General features: G+C 45.0%; 2 protein-coding genes across 4 annotated transcripts in view; both read right to left on the reverse strand.

The window, feature by feature from the left end:
* Window positions 1–1,369: 1,369 nt before the first annotated feature.
* Window positions 1,370–15,379, reverse strand: LOC140281489 (TSC22 domain family protein 4-like). Of its 3 annotated transcripts, none has more exons than XR_011909758.1 (6): window positions 15,159–15,379; window positions 8,728–9,408; window positions 6,526–6,659; window positions 4,280–4,807; window positions 3,934–3,985; window positions 3,723–3,759 (listed from the first exon to the last, which is right to left on the reverse strand). XR_011909758.1 is itself a non-coding variant. In XM_072375920.1 (5 exons), the coding sequence occupies exons 2-5, from the start codon at window positions 9,382–9,384 to the stop codon at window positions 3,613–3,615; spliced, it is 990 nt and encodes a 329-aa protein (XP_072232021.1). In that variant the 5' UTR covers window positions 9,385–9,408; window positions 15,159–15,379; the 3' UTR covers window positions 1,370–3,612. The 3 variants fall into 3 exon arrangements, 1 of the variants encoding a protein (XP_072232021.1); XR_011909759.1 differs by having other exon boundaries at window positions 3,737–3,759; window positions 4,500–4,807; XM_072375920.1 differs by lacking the exon at window positions 4,280–4,807 and having other exon boundaries at window positions 1,370–3,759.
* Window positions 15,365–17,032, reverse strand: part of hmgb2b (high mobility group box 2b) — a 115,798-nt gene continuing 114,130 nt past the window's right edge. Inside the window, exon 6 of the transcript XR_011909760.1 lies at window positions 15,365–15,382. The gene's annotated coding sequence lies outside the window, so the exon portion shown is untranslated. The remainder of the gene's footprint in view (window positions 15,383–17,032) is intronic.

Here is a 17,032-nt window from a genome sequence, read left to right on the forward strand (position 1 = left end):
TCTGTAACAGAATGCTGTGATCGATCGTATCAAATGCAGCTCTGAGATCCAACAGGACAAGAAACAAGTCCGCTATCAGAAGCTAACAGGAGATCATTGGTAACTTTCACCAGTGCTGTTTCTGTGCTGTGATGCACTCTGAATCCTGACTGAAACTCTTCAAACAGATTATTTCTGTGGAAATGATCACAAAGTTGAGCTGAAACTATTTTTTCAAGAACTTTAGACAAAAAAGGGAGATTGGATATAGGTCGATAATTAGCTAACACTTCTGAATCAAGAGTAGGTTTTTTAAGTAAAGGTTTAATTACAGCAACCTTAAAAGTCTGAGGTACATATCCTATCAACAAAGACCGATTGATCACATCCAATATGGAAGTATTGATTAAGGGGAAAACCTCCTTGAACAGTCTGGTTGGGATTGGGTCTAAAATACAAGTTGATGGTTTAGAAGAGACTATTGCTGTTGTTAGCTCAGAGAGATCAACTGGGCAGAAGCTGTCTGAATACAATTCAGGTTCAAAAGATACTTCTAAAGCTGCTCTACTTGATGATACATCAGTGATAATAATGGGAAGGATTCCATCAATCTTCTCTCTGATAGAAACAATTTTATTGATGAAGAATCTCATGAAATCATCACTGCTGAGAGTTAAAGGAATACATGGCTCAACAGAGCTCGGACTCTTTGTCAGCCTGGCTACAGCGCTGAAGAGAAACCTGGGATTATTCTGGCTACAGCGCTGAAGAGAAACCTGGGATTATTCTTATTCTCTTCTATCAATAATGAATAATAAGCAGTTCTAGCTTTACGAAGTGCTTTTTTATACTTTATTAAACTGTCTTTCCAGACTAATTGAGACTCTTCTAAATTAGAGGAACGCCACTGTCTCTCCAGCTTTCTTGCAGTCTGCTTTAAAGCAGCTGTGGATTATACCAAGGAGCCAACCTCTTCTGACTGATTACCTTCCTTTTCAGAGGGGCAACATTGTCCAGTGTTGTACGCATTGAAGCTATAGTGCTGTCAACAAGAGAGTCAAGTTCTACTGGAGTAAAGTTTAGGTAGCCGTCCTCTGTCATATCTGCACATGGCAGTGAAGAAAAGGATGATGAAATCAACTCTTTAAATCTGGTTACAGCATTCTCTGATAGACACCTTCTACATGTAAAATTCTTCTCAGAAACCGTGTAGTCAAGTAATGTAAATTCAAAAGTTATTAAAAAATGGTCAGACAAGACAGGATTATGAGGGAACACTGTTAACTGTTCACTCTCAATGCCATCAGTCAGCACAATTCAATCCAACTTTATTTATATAGCGCTTTAAAACAACACTGTTGACCAAAGTGCTGAACACATAAAATACAAGTGAAACATAAAACAACGTAAAAATAAAAACAAAATCATTCCACTCACTTATTTCAATGTGTTATTCAGATCCTATGAGTAATGTCATCAATGGCTGACTGATCAGTTCTATCAGTTTGCATGTTGATGTCACAACTTGAGCCTAAGGTTCTGACAAATATGGGAAATAGATCCCAACTGCAACTAAATATAATCATATAATACACATATATATATATATATATATAATAAGTGACATAAAGTAGGGTTTTTTGTCGTGGAACCCAAAACAAACAAACGGAGTCTGCTATGTAGTTAGACATCATTAATTTATTACACTTCATCTTCATTATCATGACAGCCACAGAAAATGGTCTTTTTCTTCTCAAGTGAGTTACCTCTTATGGTGTGTAGCGTTCAGTGTCATGTTGTGTAGCCTAGAGCATCATGTCCTGTAGCCGTTTATTTTTATGCACTTGGCAGAAGCTTTTATCCAAAGCGACTTACAAATCAGGGTATAATAATGAGGCTAACATGAAAGCTAACAATAAGCTACAAAAAAGGAAAACCACTAGTCAGACACTGTCAGAGGTGACAGAGTAGAGATAGGGTGCAGGCATAGAGGGAAGTCCAGAAAGATAAAGTGCAGTAGAGGGGGTAGGAAAGTACAGGGTAAGTGTTAGGATAGGAAGAGCTGGGTCTTCGAGAGTTTCTTGAAGATAGACAGGGACGCCCCTGTTCTGGTAGCGCTCGGTAGGTCATTCCACCATCGTGGGACGACACATGAACAGAGTTTGGATTGTCTTAGGCGTGGTGTAGGAGCTGCTAGACGACAATCCTGGGACCAACGGAGGGACCCAGTTGGGACAGAAGCCTTTGCAAGAGCATTCAAGTAGATGGAGCCGTTCCATTAAGCTCTTTGTAGCTAACATCAGGGTCTTGAATCTGATGCTAAGGGCAGCCAGAGGAGCTCAATGAACAGAGGGGGGGCGTGTTCTTTTAGGCTAATTGAAGACCAGACGCGCCTTCATGTTCTGGACCATCTGCAGAGGTTTCACAGCACAGGCTGGAGACCAGTTAGGAGACCAGTTAGGAAACCATTTAGGAGAGCGTTGCTGTAGTCCAGGTGGGAGATGACCATGGCCTGCACCAGGAGCTGGGGGGCATGTTGGGTTAGGTATGGTCTGATCTTTCTTATGTTTAATGCAAAGCGGCTGAACGAGTAACCGAGGTAACGTGATCTTTAAAGGCCAGTTGGTCATCAATCATGACACCCAAGTTTCCAGCAACCTTTGATGGAGCCAGAGATCGGGATTCAGTTTGGATGCAGATGCTGTGGTGTATGGTTGGTTTGGCTGGGAAGACAAGGAGTTCAGTTTTTGGGAGGTTAAGTTGGAGGTGATGGGCTTTCATCCATGTTGATATGTCAGAGAGACAGTCTGAGATTCAGCTGAGACCGTGTGGTCGTCAGGTGGGAATGACAGATAGAGCTGGGTATCATCAGCATAGCATTGGCCCAGTGAGGTGGTGTATATGGCAAAGAGAAGAGGTCCCAGTACTGAGCCTTGGGGGACCCCTGTGGTAAGGTGGTGCGCTGCAGAAGTGTGACCAAACCAGGATACTTTGAAAGACCGACATGTGAGGTATGATTCAAACCAGGAGTGTGCTCTCCCTGTGATGCCCATGCTAGAGAGTATGGACAAAAGGATACTGTGGTTGACAAATGTAGCCAATAAGTCGAGCAGGATAAGTACTGAGGACTTAGCTGTCACTCTGGCGTCTTTTAGGGCTTCTGTCACAGCCAACAATGCAATGGCCACTTTTAAACTCAGATTGGTTTGGGTCAAGGAGGTTATTTTGTGAGAGGTATTCTGTGACCTGCTTAAAGACCTTTTCAATGATTTTAGACAGAAACGGGAGAAACCGGCCGATAGTTGTCCACTTAAGTTGAAGGTGTATTGAGCAGCAGTGTAACCTGAGCTTGCTTAAATTTGGTAGGAAATGTGCCCGATGAAGCATTATTCACGTGTGACTGCTGCAGTTACCGTAGGAGCTATGGGTTGGAAACGATTAGTAGGAACGGGGTCCAGCGGGCATGTAGTAGGACAGCTAAATGTGAGAAGTTTAGACACACTGCTCTCAGTGAGAGGGATAATGTTGGGTGTCGTGTCGCCGTTGACCGTGTAACCATTGAGCGTGTAGCCATAGAGTGTCATGTCGTATAGCCGTTGGGTGTGAAGCCACTGAGCGTGTAGTCGTAGAACATCATGTCGTGACGTTGTGAGTCAGCCCTCTCAGGATGTGGTTCTCCTTCTCCAACTGTTGGTTTCTCTCCTGCAGCTCTCTGATTTGTTCCCTCAGAAGCACCACCTCCTCCCTCACTGCCAGCATCAAGTGACTCTTCACCAGGTCCTAAAGGTAGACAGTTGAGGACAGAGACAATTTATCAATAAATGTCAAAGGATAATTCCAATTATTGATAGTTTATCATGAATTCTCAATAAAACATCAGACACTGTGGAAGGTAACAAAGCTTTGAAATAAAGTGCAAACAGTTTGTTGAAATAAAGACAAAGTCAGACTCACCATGGCCTGCTCTATCTTACTGTCGATGGCCAGAAGACTGTTACTGGAAACACTGCAGAGACACAGACAGGTGAGAGTCAGACGGGTGAGAGTCGCACAGGTGAGAGTAGGACGAGTGACTGTGACAAGCGAGAGTCGGATGGGTGAGTGTGACAGGCGAGAGTTAGATAGGTGAGGGTCAGACGAGTGAGAGACAACCAGGTGACAGTCAACAGGCAAGATAAACTGTCTGTCTTGAATGTCCATAAATGATCAACAAAGCCCGTTCATGTCTGTCCACCTTTCAGATTAATCTAGCCACACATCCAGCAGAAACCCCACCCCTCCATCTAGTTGCCACGGTTACCTTTGGCAGGTCAGAAGCAGTGACTTCATGGTAGCACTGGAACCCCAACCAGAAGGTGGAGCTGTGGCAGGGGCTGACCAATAAAGGTGAGAGGTGGCAGGTTTCTGGGCCCTTGAAGGGGGCAGGGCTGATGGGATGATGTCAGGATGTGGTTGGTGGGTGGGTCTGTGGTGGGCATCAATTACTGGCTGAGCTCTAGAGAGTGGAATCAGACACTTACAAGATGACAATGGTTTGAAGTCAAGGGTTGTTGTCATGGCACCTGGCCAGGACTCCCTGACAGCTGTGCTGCGACCTTTGAACTTTCTCTGATCCCGCAAAACAAAAGGTGTCTCTGGTTGCTTAGCAACAAGCTGCAAAATCCTGAGAGGTAGGGGTGGGGTCGAAGGAGGACGGCGCTTAGGCTGAGGGGCAGGGCCAGAGACCGGAGAAGATGTCTCCTGTTGCCCTGTGAGGTTTTTCTTCATGTTAAACATCTTCAGCCAATCACATCCCTCTGTCACACAGGTCTGTCCAATCAGAGCTCAGCTACAAAAAGCACAAGCATACTGATCAATTACAATTCATCATCAGCAGTGTTATTCCAATCAGAAAACAATAAACCACAGGTGATGCCTCTCTGGTTCCAGTTTCGAGAATGTTTCAGATGATCCAGATCCAGATGAAGTGCTGTCCTCCGTTAAGGTCCTTATTCTTCTTCTTCGTTTGTGTCCACATCTCCTTATCTACTCCTTTAAAACATAGTACCCTCTCCCCAACAATCCATCTGTGTAGCTGTACCTGGCTCAGATCCAATCAAGACAAGCTGTCAGTTCGTTCAGACATCAAACTGAAACTGTGTTTTTGAGACATCAGGTCTTCCACACACTCAATCTCTGCTTTCTATTGGACCGTTGCCTAATTCCAGCTCTAACCCACTCGTGTGTAAGCCAATAGGAGGGCTGCAGTGCATTCTGCTCCCACCCACTCAGAGACAGAGGCTCATTGATTCAGTCAGACTGATAAACTGAGACACTTTGTTCAGCTGTTGTTTAAGGAGTGGTTAGCGAGCAGAGAAAAGGATTGGATCTGTTCTGGGGCAAATTTATACATCGGTTTCCCCTTTGTCCACAGTTACAAACATTTACACAGATAAACATGTGGAACCAAACAGAAAAGCACAGGTAAATCTTAAAGGGGGAAATGCACAGATAAATATAGTCGTGAAATGACCTCACTACTAAATATTCCACAGTCAACTGTCTGTGTTATTATCACAACATGGAAGCGATTGGAAACGACGGCAACTTAGCCACGAAGTGGTCGGCCACGTAAAGTGACAGAGCGGGGTCAGCTGACGCTGAGGCGCATAGTGTGCAGAGATCGGCAACTTTCTGCATAGTCAGTCGCTACAGACCTCCAAACTTCACTTCACTTCACTCCAAACTTTGGCCTACAGATTAGCTCAAGAACAGTGCGTACAGAGCTTCATGGAATGGGTTTCCATGGTAACTGCATCCAAGTCATACATCACCAAGTGCAATGCAAGTCGGATGCCGTGGACACGCCGTCACTGGACTCTAGAGCAGTGGAAAAGCATTCTTTGGAGTGATGAATCACGCTTCTGCATCTAGCAATCTGATGGACGACTCTGGGTTTGGCGGTTGCCAGGGGAACGATACTTGTCTGACTGCAATGTGCCAAGTGTAAAGGTTGGTGGAGGGGGGATTATGGTGTGGGGTTGTTCTTCAGGAGCTGGGCTTGGCCCCTTAGTTCCAGTGAAATGAACTCTGAATGCCTCAGATACCAAGAGATTTTGGACAAGTTCATGCTCCCAACTTTGTGGAAACAGTTTGGGGATGGACCCGTCCTGTTCCAACATGACTGCGCACCAGAGCACAAAGCAAGGTCCATGAAGACATGGATGAGCCAGTTTGGTGTTGAAAAACTTGACTGACCTCAACCCAATAGAACACCTTTGGGATGAATTAGAGCAGAGCCTGTTAGCCAGGCCTTCTGTCCAACATCAGTGTCTGACCTCACAAATGCGCTTCTTGAAGAATGGTTAAAAACTCCCATAAACACACTACTAAACTTTGTAGGAAAGCTTTCCCAGAAGAGTTGGTAGCTGTTATAGCTGCAAACAGACGTCATATTAAACCCTATGGATTAAGAATGGGATGTCAATTAAGTTAATATGTGTGTAAAGGCAGATGAGCAAATACTTCCAATACTAGCAATATAATGTAGATAAATAACAAAGTTACCTGGCATCCTCCGGCAGATTGAACATAGCTTGGTCCAGACTGAAGGCAGGGGCCATCTGGATGGGGGTCAAAGTGGGATGGTTCAGTCCAGAGACGGGGGAGCAGGGCACAGACTGGGCCAGCCTCAGGATAGACTGACACACCGAGTTTGTCATGTGAGTCAGACAGGCGAGGATACAATCAAATCAGCAGACATGTTAAACTAGAATTCAACATTCTGATATCAGAACAGTTCCTCTGATAGAAATATGTGTCAGTTTTAACGTGTGTAGGCACATGTTAGCTTTAATGTGTGTTTATGCGTAACAGCTTAGGTGTGTATTTGTGCGTGTCAACTTTAGTTTTAGTATGTGAAGGTTAGCTTTAGCGTGTTTGTGAAGGTTAGCTTTAGCATGGGTTTGTGAGTGTTAACTGTAATGTGCTTATGTGTTAGTTTGGCGTATGTTTGCGCACGTCAGTTTTAGTGTACATTTGTGCATGTTAGCTTTAGCATGTGTTTGTGTGTGTTAGCTTTAGCATGTGTTTGTGTGTGTTAGCTTTAGCATGTGTTTGTGTGTGTTAGCTTTAGCATGCGTTTGTGTGGGTTAGCTTTGGCATGCGTTTGTATGTGTTAGCTTTAGCATGTGTTTGTGTCTGTTAGCTTTAGCATGTGTTTGTGTGTGTTAGCTTTGGCATGTGTTTGTGTGTGTTAGCTTTAGCATGCGTTTGTGTGGGTTAGCTTTGGCATGCGTTTGTGTGTGTTAGCTTTGGCATGCGTTTGTGCGTGTTAGCTTTAGCATGTGTTTGTGTGTGTTAGCTTTGGCATGCGTTTGTGTGTGTTAGCTTTAGCATGCGTTTGTGTGTGTTAGCTTTAGCATGCGTTTGTGTGTGTTAGCTTTAGCATGCGTTTGTGTGTGTTAGCTTTAGCATGCGTTTGTGTGTGTTAGCTTTGGCATGCGTTTGTGTGTGTTAGCTTTGGCATGCGTTTGTGTGTGTTAGCTTTAGCATGTGTTTGTGTGTGTTAGCTTTAGCATGTGTTAGCATGTGTTTGTGTGTGTTAGCTTTAGCATGTGTTTGTGTGTGTTAGCTTTGGCATGCGTTTGTGTGTGTTAGCTTTGGCATGCGTTTGTGTGGGTTAGCTTTGGCATGCGTTTGTGTGTGTTAGCTTTGGCATGCGTTTGTGTGTGTTAGCTTTGGCATGCGTTTGTGTGGGTTAGCTTTGGCATGCGTTTGTGTGTGTTAGCTTTGGCATGCGTTTGTGTGTGTTAGCTTTAGAATGCGTTTGTGTGTGTTAGCTTTAGCATGTGTTTGTGTGTGTTAGCTTTAGCATGTGTTTGTGTGTGTTAGCTTTAGCATGCGTTTGTGTGTGTTAGCTTTAGCATGTGTTTGTGTGTGTTAGCTTTGGCATGCGTTTGTGTGTGTTAGCTTTAGCATGTGTTTGTGTGTGTTAGCTTTGGCATGCGTTTGTGTGTGTTAGCTTTGGCATGCGTTTGTGTGTGTTAGCTTTGGCATGCGTTTGTGTGTGTTAGCTTTGGCATGCGTTTGTGTGTGTTAGCTTTGGCATGCGTTTGTGTGTGTTAGCTTTAGCATGCGTTTGTGTATGTTAGCTTTAGCATGTGTTTGTGTGTGTTAGCTTTGGCATGCGTTTGTGTGTGTTAGCTTTGGCATGCGTTTGTGTGTGTTAGCTTTAGCATGCGTTTGTGTGTGTTAGCTTTAGCATGCGTTTGTGTGTGTTAGCTTTAGCATGTGTTTGTGTGTGTTAGCTTTGGCATGCGTTTGTGTGTGTTAGCTTTAGCATGTGTTTGTGTGTGTTAGCTTTGGCATGCGTTTGTGTGTGTTAGCTTTAGCATGTGTTTGTGTGTGTTAGCTTTGGCATGCGTTTGTGTGTGTTAGCTTTAGCATGCGTTTGTGTGTGTTAGCTTTAGCATGTGTTTGTGTGTGTTAGCTTTGGCATGCGTTTGTGTGTGTTAGCTTTAGCATGTGTTTGTGTGTGTTAGCTTTGGCATGCGTTTGTGTGTGTTAGCTTTAGCATGTGTTTGTGTGTGTTAGCTTTGGCATGCGTTTGTGTGTGTTAGCTTTGGCATGCGTTTGTGTGTGTTAGCTTTAGCATGTGTTTGTGTGTGTTAGCTTTAGCATGTGTTTGTGTGTGTTAGCTTTAGCATGCGTTTGTGTGTGTTAGCTTTGGCATGCGTTTGTGTGGGTTAGCCTTAGTGTGGGTCCTACTCGTCCTGTAGCATCTACGTCCAGCTGTAACGGCGGGAGATTTCGTGGGCGGGGTGGAGGTGGAGGAGTGGAGTCTAAACCTTGTGCTCTAACTGGCTCCCTCCTTTCCGGGAGCTGGATATTGATTGGCTCATGATGTGTTGGTGATGGCGGCCCACTGCGAGGAACAAGCCCCATAACCTCAATGCCTTTCAGTGGGTAAACCAACAGGTGGGCGTTGTCCTGGGAGTAGACCCCGCTTCCCTCTCTGTCCTGACCAATCATCTCCAGTGACTCCAGCGAGTGTGCATGTCTCATGCTGTTCATCACCTGTCTGAACCCTACCTTTTTGTGTTGCTCCATGAACTCCATGCAAGTCCATCGTCCACGCTGATAGGACTCACCGCGTCCACAGCCACCAGTCCCACCCCCTGGCAGCCTCACTACTCTGAACCTCGAGGAACAGCCCGCCCCAAGCCCTAGAGCCTCATGGCAGACATCTTTCCTCTTCTGAAAAGGTGTGTTCGGCTGGGAGGAGCTTCCCTGAGGGCTGCAGGAGGAAGCTTCTGATTGGCCGGTCCAAACAGCAATGGAAGATGATTGGCCAGTGGGACTTTTGTTTAAATCTGAGGTGACGCTGGTGATCTGAAAGCCACTCCTCTTTTTACCTCCACTCATGTTCACAAGGAGACAGCAGCTTCACTGAAACAGAATAGAAAGAAACAGTGGGTTCACACACTTTATGAGAACGTTGTTCGCTGACCGAAACTGAACTAAAACAGCTGGATAACACGCTTCACGGGGATGCTGTTCACCGCCTCAAACTGAACTAAAACAGCTGGATAACACGCTTCACGGGGATGCTGTTCACCGCCTCAAACTGAACTAAAACAGCTGGATAACACGCTTCACGAGGATGCTGTTCACTGCCTCAAACTGAACTAAAACAGCTGGATAACACGCTTCACGAGGATGCTGTTCACTGCCTCAAACTGAACTAAAACAGCTGGATAACACGCTTCACGAGGATGCTGTTCACCGCCTCAAACTGAACTAAAACAGCTGGATAACACGCTTCACGGGGATGCTGTTCACTGCCTCAAACTGAACTAAAACAGCTGGATAACACGCTTCACGGGGATGCTGTTCACTGCCTCAAACTGAACTAAAACAGCTGGATAACACGCTTCACGAGGATGCTGTTCACTGCCTCAAACTGAACTAAAACAGCTGGATAACACGCTTCACGAGGATGCTGTTCACTGCCTCAAACTGAACTAAAACAGCTGGATAACACGCTTCACGGGGATGCTGTTCACTGCCTCAAACTGAACTAAAACAGCTGGATAACACGTTTCACGAGGATGCTGTTCACTGCCTCAAACTGAACTAAAACAGCTGGATAACACGTTTCACGAGGATGCTGTTCACTGCCTCAAACTGAACTAAAACAGCTGGATAACACGTTTCACGAGGATGCTGTTCACTGCCTCAAACTGAACTAAAACAGCTGGATAACACGCTTCACGGGGATGCTGTTCACTGCCTCAAACTGAACTAAAACAGCTGGATAACACGCTTCACGGGGATGCTGTTCACCGCCTCAAACTGAACTAAAACAGCTGGATAACACGCTTCACGAGGATGCTGTTCACTGCCTCAAACTGAACTAAAACAGCTGGATAACACGCTTCACGGGGATGCTGTTCACCGCCTCAAACTGAACTAAAACAGCTGGATAACACGCTTCACGGGGATGCTGTTCACTGCCTCAAACTGAACTAAAACAGCTGGATAACACGCTTCACGGGGATGCTGTTCACTGCCTCAAACTGAACTAAAACAGCTGGATAACACGCTTCACGAGGATGCTGTTCACTGCCTCAAACTGAACTAAAACAGCTGGATAACACGCTTCACGAGGATGCTGTTCACTGCCTCAAACTGAACTAAAACAGCTGGATAACACGCTTCACGGGGATGCTGTTCACTGCCTCAAACTGAACTAAAACAGCTGGATAACACGCTTCACGAGGATGCTTTTCACCGCCTCAAACTGAACTAAAACAGCTGGATAACACGCTTCACGAGGATGCTGTTCACTGCCTCAAACTGAACTAAAACAGCTGGATAACACGCTTCACGAGGATGCTGTTCACCGCCTCAAACTGAACTAAAACAGCTGGATAACACGCTTCACGGGGATGCTGTTCACTGCCTCAAACTGAACTAAAACAGCTGGATAACACGCTTCACGGGGATGCTGTTCACTGCCTCAAACTGAACTAAAACAGCTGGATAACACGCTTCACGAGGATGCTGTTCACTGCCTCAAACTGAACTAAAACAGCTGGATAACACGCTTCACGGGGATGCTGTTCACTGCCTCAAACTGAACTAAAACAGCTGGATAACACGCTTCACGGGGATGCTGTTCACTGCCTCAAACTGAACTAAAACAGCTGGATAACACGCTTCACGAGGATGCTGTTCACTGCCTCAAACTGAACTAAAACAGCTGGATAACACGCTTCACGGGGATGCTGTTCACTGCCTCAAACTGAACTAAAACAGCTGGATAACACGCTTCACGGGGATGCTGTTCACTGCCTCAAACTGAACTAAAACAGCTGGATAACACGCTTCACGAGGATGCTGTTCACTGCCTCAAACTGAACTAAAACAGCTGGATAACACGCTTCACGGGGATGCTGTTCACTGCCTCAAACTGAACTAAAACAGCTGGATAACACGCTTCATGAGGATGTTGTTCACTGCCTCAAACTGAACTAAAACAGCTGGATAACACGCTTCACGGGGATGCTGTTCACTGCCTCAAACTGAACTAAAACAGCTGGATAACACGCTTCACGGGGATGCTGTTCACTGCCTCAAACTGAACTAAAACAGCTGGATAACACGCTTCACGAGGATGCTGTTCACTGCCTCAAACTGAACTAAAACAGCTGGATAACACGCTTCACGGGGATGCTGTTCACTGCCTCAAACTGAACTAAAACAGCTGGATAACACGCTTCACGAGGATGCTGTTCACTGCCTCAAACTGAACTAAAACAGCTGGATAACACGCTTCACGGGGATGCTGTTCACTGCCTCAAACTGAACTAAAACAGCTGGATAACACGCTTCATGAGGATGCTGTTCACTGCCTCAAACTGAACTAAAACAGCTGGATAACACGCTTCATGGGGATGCTGTTCACTGCCTCAAACTGAACTAAAACAGCTGGATAACACGCTTCACGAGGATGCTGTTCACTGCCTCAAACTGAACTAAAACAGCTGGATAACACGCTTCACGGGGATGCTGTTCACTGCCTCAAACTGAACTAAAACAGCTGGATAACACGCTTCATGAGGATGCTGTTCACTGCCTCAAACTGAACTAAAACAGCTGGATAACACGCTTCACGGGGATGCTGTTCACTGCCTCAAACTGAACTAAAACAGCTGGATAACACGCTTCACGAGGATGCTGTTCACCGCCTCAAACTGAACTAAAACAGCTGGATAACACGCTTCACGAGGATGCTGTTCACTGCCTCAAACTGAACTAAAACAGCTGGATAACACGCTTCACGAGGATGCTGTTCACTGCCTCAAACTGAACTAAAACAGCTGGATAACACGCTTCACGAGGATGCTGTTCACCGCCTCAAACTGAACTAAAACAGCTGGATAACACGCTTCACGGGGATGCTGTTCACTGCCTCAAACTGAACTAAAACAGCTGGATAACACGCTTCACGAGGATGCTGTTCACCGCCTCAAACTGAACTAAAACAGCTGGATAACACGCTTCACGAGGATGCTGTTCACTGCCTCAAACTGAACTAAAACAGCTGGATAACACGCTTCACGGGGATGCTGTTCACTGCCTCAAACTGAACTAAAACAGCTGGATAACACGCTTCACGGGGATGCTGTTCACCGCCTCAAACTGAACTAAAACAGCTGGATAACACGCTTCACGAGGATGCTGTTCACCGCCTCAAACTGAACTAAAACAGCTGGATAACACGCTTCACGGGGATGCTGTTCACTGCCTCAAACTGAACTAAAACAGCTGGATAACACGCTTCACGAGGATGCTGTTCACTGCCTCAAACTGAACTAAAACAGCTGGATAACACGCTTCACGGGGATGCTGTTCACTGCCTCAAACTGAACTAAAACAGCTGGATAACACGCTTCACGGGGATGCTGTTCACCGCCTCAAACTGAACTAAAACAGCTGGATAACACGCTTCACGGGGATGCTGTTCACTGCCTCAAACTGAACTAAAACAGCTGGATAACACGCTTCACGGGGATGCTGTTCACTGCCTCAAACTGAACTAAAACAGCTGGATAACACGCTTCACGGGGATGCTGTTCACTGCCTCAAACTGAACTAAAACAGCTGGATAACACGCTTCACGAGGATGCTGTTCACCGCCTCAAACTGAACTAAAACAGCTGGATAACACGCTTCACGGGGATGCTGTTCACCGCCTCAAACTGAACTAAAACAGCTGGATAACACGCTTCACGAGGATGCTGTTCACTGCCTCAAACTGAACTAAAACAGCTGGATAACACGCTTCACGAGGATGCTGTTCACTGCCTCAAACTGAACTAAAACAGCTGGATAACACGCTTCACGGGGATGCTGTTCACTGCCTCAAACTGAACTAAAACAGCTGGATAACACGCTTCACGAGGATGCTGTTCACTGCCTCAAACTGAACTAAAACAGCTGGATAACACGCTTCACGGGGATGCTGTTCACTGCCTCAAACTGAACTAAAACAGCTGGATAACACGCTTCACGAGGATGCTGTTCACTGCCTCAAACTGAACTAAAACAGCTGGATAACACGCTTCACGAGGATGCTGTTCACCGCCTCAAACTGAACTAAAACAGCTGGATAACACGCTTCACGAGGATGCTGTTCACTGCCTCAAACTGAACTAAAACAGCTGGATAACACGCTTCACGGGGATGCTGTTCACCGCCTCAAACTGTGAACGAAAACAACTGCAAACTAAACATTTGGAAATGAAGTGCTGCAGGATTCTCAGGTATAGTGTCAGTGAGGTAGGTACAGCTGACCCACCTGGTGTGACTGACATTTACAGCTTCAGCTGATGTTTGTCCACAAACAGTCATCAAATAACAGTTTGCATACCAACGTCCCTAAAAGGCATGTGAACAAACCCCCGTCTGTCTGACACTTTCTTCTGTGCTTCCTGTTTCTTGCTGCTCTGCAGATAGTTGCTTCACTCGACGTCCTGTTGCCCAACAGAGTTCATGTGTGTTAAGGTTCTGCAGGTTGTACATGTTCACAATATTAACAGCTTACATGTTCACAATATTAACAGCTTACATGTTCACAATATTAACAGCTCACATGTTCACAATATTAACAGCTTACATGTTCACAATATTAACAGCTTACATGTTCACAATATTAACAGCTTACATGTTCACAATATTAACAGCTTACATGTTCACAATATTAACAGCTTACATGTTCACAATATTAACAGCTCACATGTTCACAATATTAACAGCTCACATGTTCACAATATTAACAGCTTACATGTTCACAATATTAACAGCTCACATGTTCACAATATTAACAGCTTACATGTTCACAATATTAACAGCTTACATGTTCACAATATTAACAGCTTACATGTTCACAATATTAACAGCTCACATGTTCACAATATTAACAGCTTACATGTTCACAATATTAACAGCTCACATGTTCGCACACGTCAGATACAAGCTGCAGGTGCTGCCTTGTGATTACATGGTTTCAGGTTCAACCTCTATAGATCACACAGGTGACATCATAGGTCCATTTTAAAGTCTCTCTGTTGGTGATTTCTATGTTTGGCTCCCAGCTGTTCCAGGACCCTAACATTATTTATCTGTGTACTCAGTGAGTTTGAGGTGATCCACTTCCTGTCTGAGCGTCCTGCAGACGCCTCGCCCTTCCTGAGCTTCCTGTCCCAGCCTTCAGTTTTCTGACCTCAGACAGGTCGGAACTCTGCAAGTTTCTGATGTTTGTCCAAATATAACTTTGTTCATAAAGTTTACACCGTTCAGTTCGTCGTGTTTTAAAGTCAGAGGTCTCACACCGAGGATCAGCTGATCAGAAACATCGATCATAAGTTTGTCTCCACAACTTTACTATTGGGTTAGGGTCAGTGATTTTATCCTCACAGAATTCTACAAAACTTCTCAGAATACTTCAGTACTACACAGAATACTACAATAATTCAGAACTGTAGACACTGTTCATGTAAAACTCAGTAAAACTTATTTCATCAGGTGCCGTAGTATTCTCACAGCACAAATGACTTATATCAACATGTAAAAGCACTTTGTACTCATTACAAGTTATCGTAGTGTGTGACGTCACTGTGGTAAACACTTACCTTCACGTGCAGAGCGATTTGCTGCAGTTGGTCCTGATCAGTGACGTCACCACTGAATCCGGCGACACAATCGGTCCATTATGTGGCTTGAAAAAAAATATACATAGCGCATGCGCATCACAGAGACAGCGGCGGTGGGAGCGCGCACAGAGTTTAGGATAGAAAAGTTTGGAGAAAGTGCTTCTACTATGGAGTTAATTGCTGCTGCTCCTCTTCCTCCTCCTCTGTAAACAACTTTCTTCCGTCACTCCTTTCTCCTCTCCCTCTCCATCACTGGGAGCACGCGCGCCACTGCACGGTAATCGGTGTCTGCGCAGGAATTTCCTCTACCTTCCTCTTTCTCCGTGCTGGTTCTGATCACCCACCAATGCTGTTGTACTTCTCTGCTCAACAACACGAGACGGGACTAGCGCATGAGCCAAAAAGCGCATGCACGGGCGAGGACGGGACGCGCCTGCGCAGTGACGGGGGGGGGGGGTGCTTATATTTAGTGCACATGTAGTAAACATCAACTTAGATTTGTTAACGGTGGAGGACTGCAGAGACTGTTAAAAAGAGGCTCAAAACTCTTTTTACGGCGGAATATTATTGTCACATTTAAAAAACTTTATTTTTTAATGAATTACGAGATTAAAGTCTTAAATATTTTACCAGTGAGCAGAACCGTTTAATTAACTTTTAACGTGTAACCTATAGCATTTCATCAGGGCCGGCTCTGGGTAATATGGTGCCCCCCCCCCTCACACAGACAGACGCACGTACACGTAAACCAATACTTTGAAATAATACAGATGATTTTATTATTGTATCAGTGCAAAGAAAAACCGGAAATATAAAAAAACTATGAACAGAGTGTGCCTCTTGTGACGCAGGGTTCCTGTTGTGCTGTCAAATATTTTAGTAAACACTGATTTATTTGGATAAGACGTTGCAGCCCACAGCCAAGCTGACAATAAACAGAGTTTATCTCAGGGTTCCTCTCATACATTCCTGGTGTTTAGGCTTTATTCTGAAGCTTTTACCCTCTATTTCCTGCTGCCCTTTTCATTATAAAAGATGAGTTGCTAAAAGTAACAGGACAACATCCTTGTTTATTCATTGAAGAAGCTGGGATGCGCTGCCCCGCCCCCACCTCACCTTCCACTAGTTTCAGGTTTAGGGCGCATGTCAGCCGGTCAGAAAATAGATTTTTCATATTGAGCTTTTCTGTTCTTTTTATTTATTTATTTTTTTTCACTTTGAGAAGTCAATTTTTGCGCCCCTCCAGCAGATGGCGCCCCAGGCAACCACCTGGTTCACCTACGTCCAGAGCCGGCCCCGCATTACATTAACCTTATATGCTAACTGTTGCACTCTCGCCTTTTCCATTTTAAGTAGAACAACCTACCAATTACGAATTAATTTTCACCACATTTAATAACGACTTTAATCTCGTAATTAATTCCAAAAAAAAGTTTTTCTAAATGTGACCCTTATACCCCGTCATACCTTTTCAACCAGGCTTTTATTTGATTTTATTGATTTTTTATTCCTTTTCATCAAACTTTATCATATTTAACTTTTGATCTAAACTACCCTGAGCACAAAGTAGTATGCTCGAAGTACATTTTATTAAGTATGCTTGAGTAAACGTAAAAGGGAGGAGGGAGGCTACCCCCTAGTCCACCGGGGTAAACCCAGCCAGGCACACAGCCGGGGGGCAATGAGTATGCCCACACCTGCTCTGCATGAGTGAAAGAGCGTCCAACCCCTCTCAAGGGGACTGGTTCCAGAGCCGAAGCCACGTGTCGAGGTGAGTCCGACTATATCTATCCACCCTAACCCAGCCTCGTGCACCAGCTCCGGCTCCTTCCCCAGCAGAGAGGTGACGTTCC

This window comes from Leuresthes tenuis, unplaced genomic scaffold, assembly GCF_036924035.1.
Source record: "Leuresthes tenuis unplaced genomic scaffold, fLeuTen1.0.hap1 SCAF_22, whole genome shotgun sequence".
Classification (NCBI taxonomy): domain Eukaryota; kingdom Metazoa; phylum Chordata; class Actinopteri; order Atheriniformes; family Atherinopsidae; genus Leuresthes; species Leuresthes tenuis.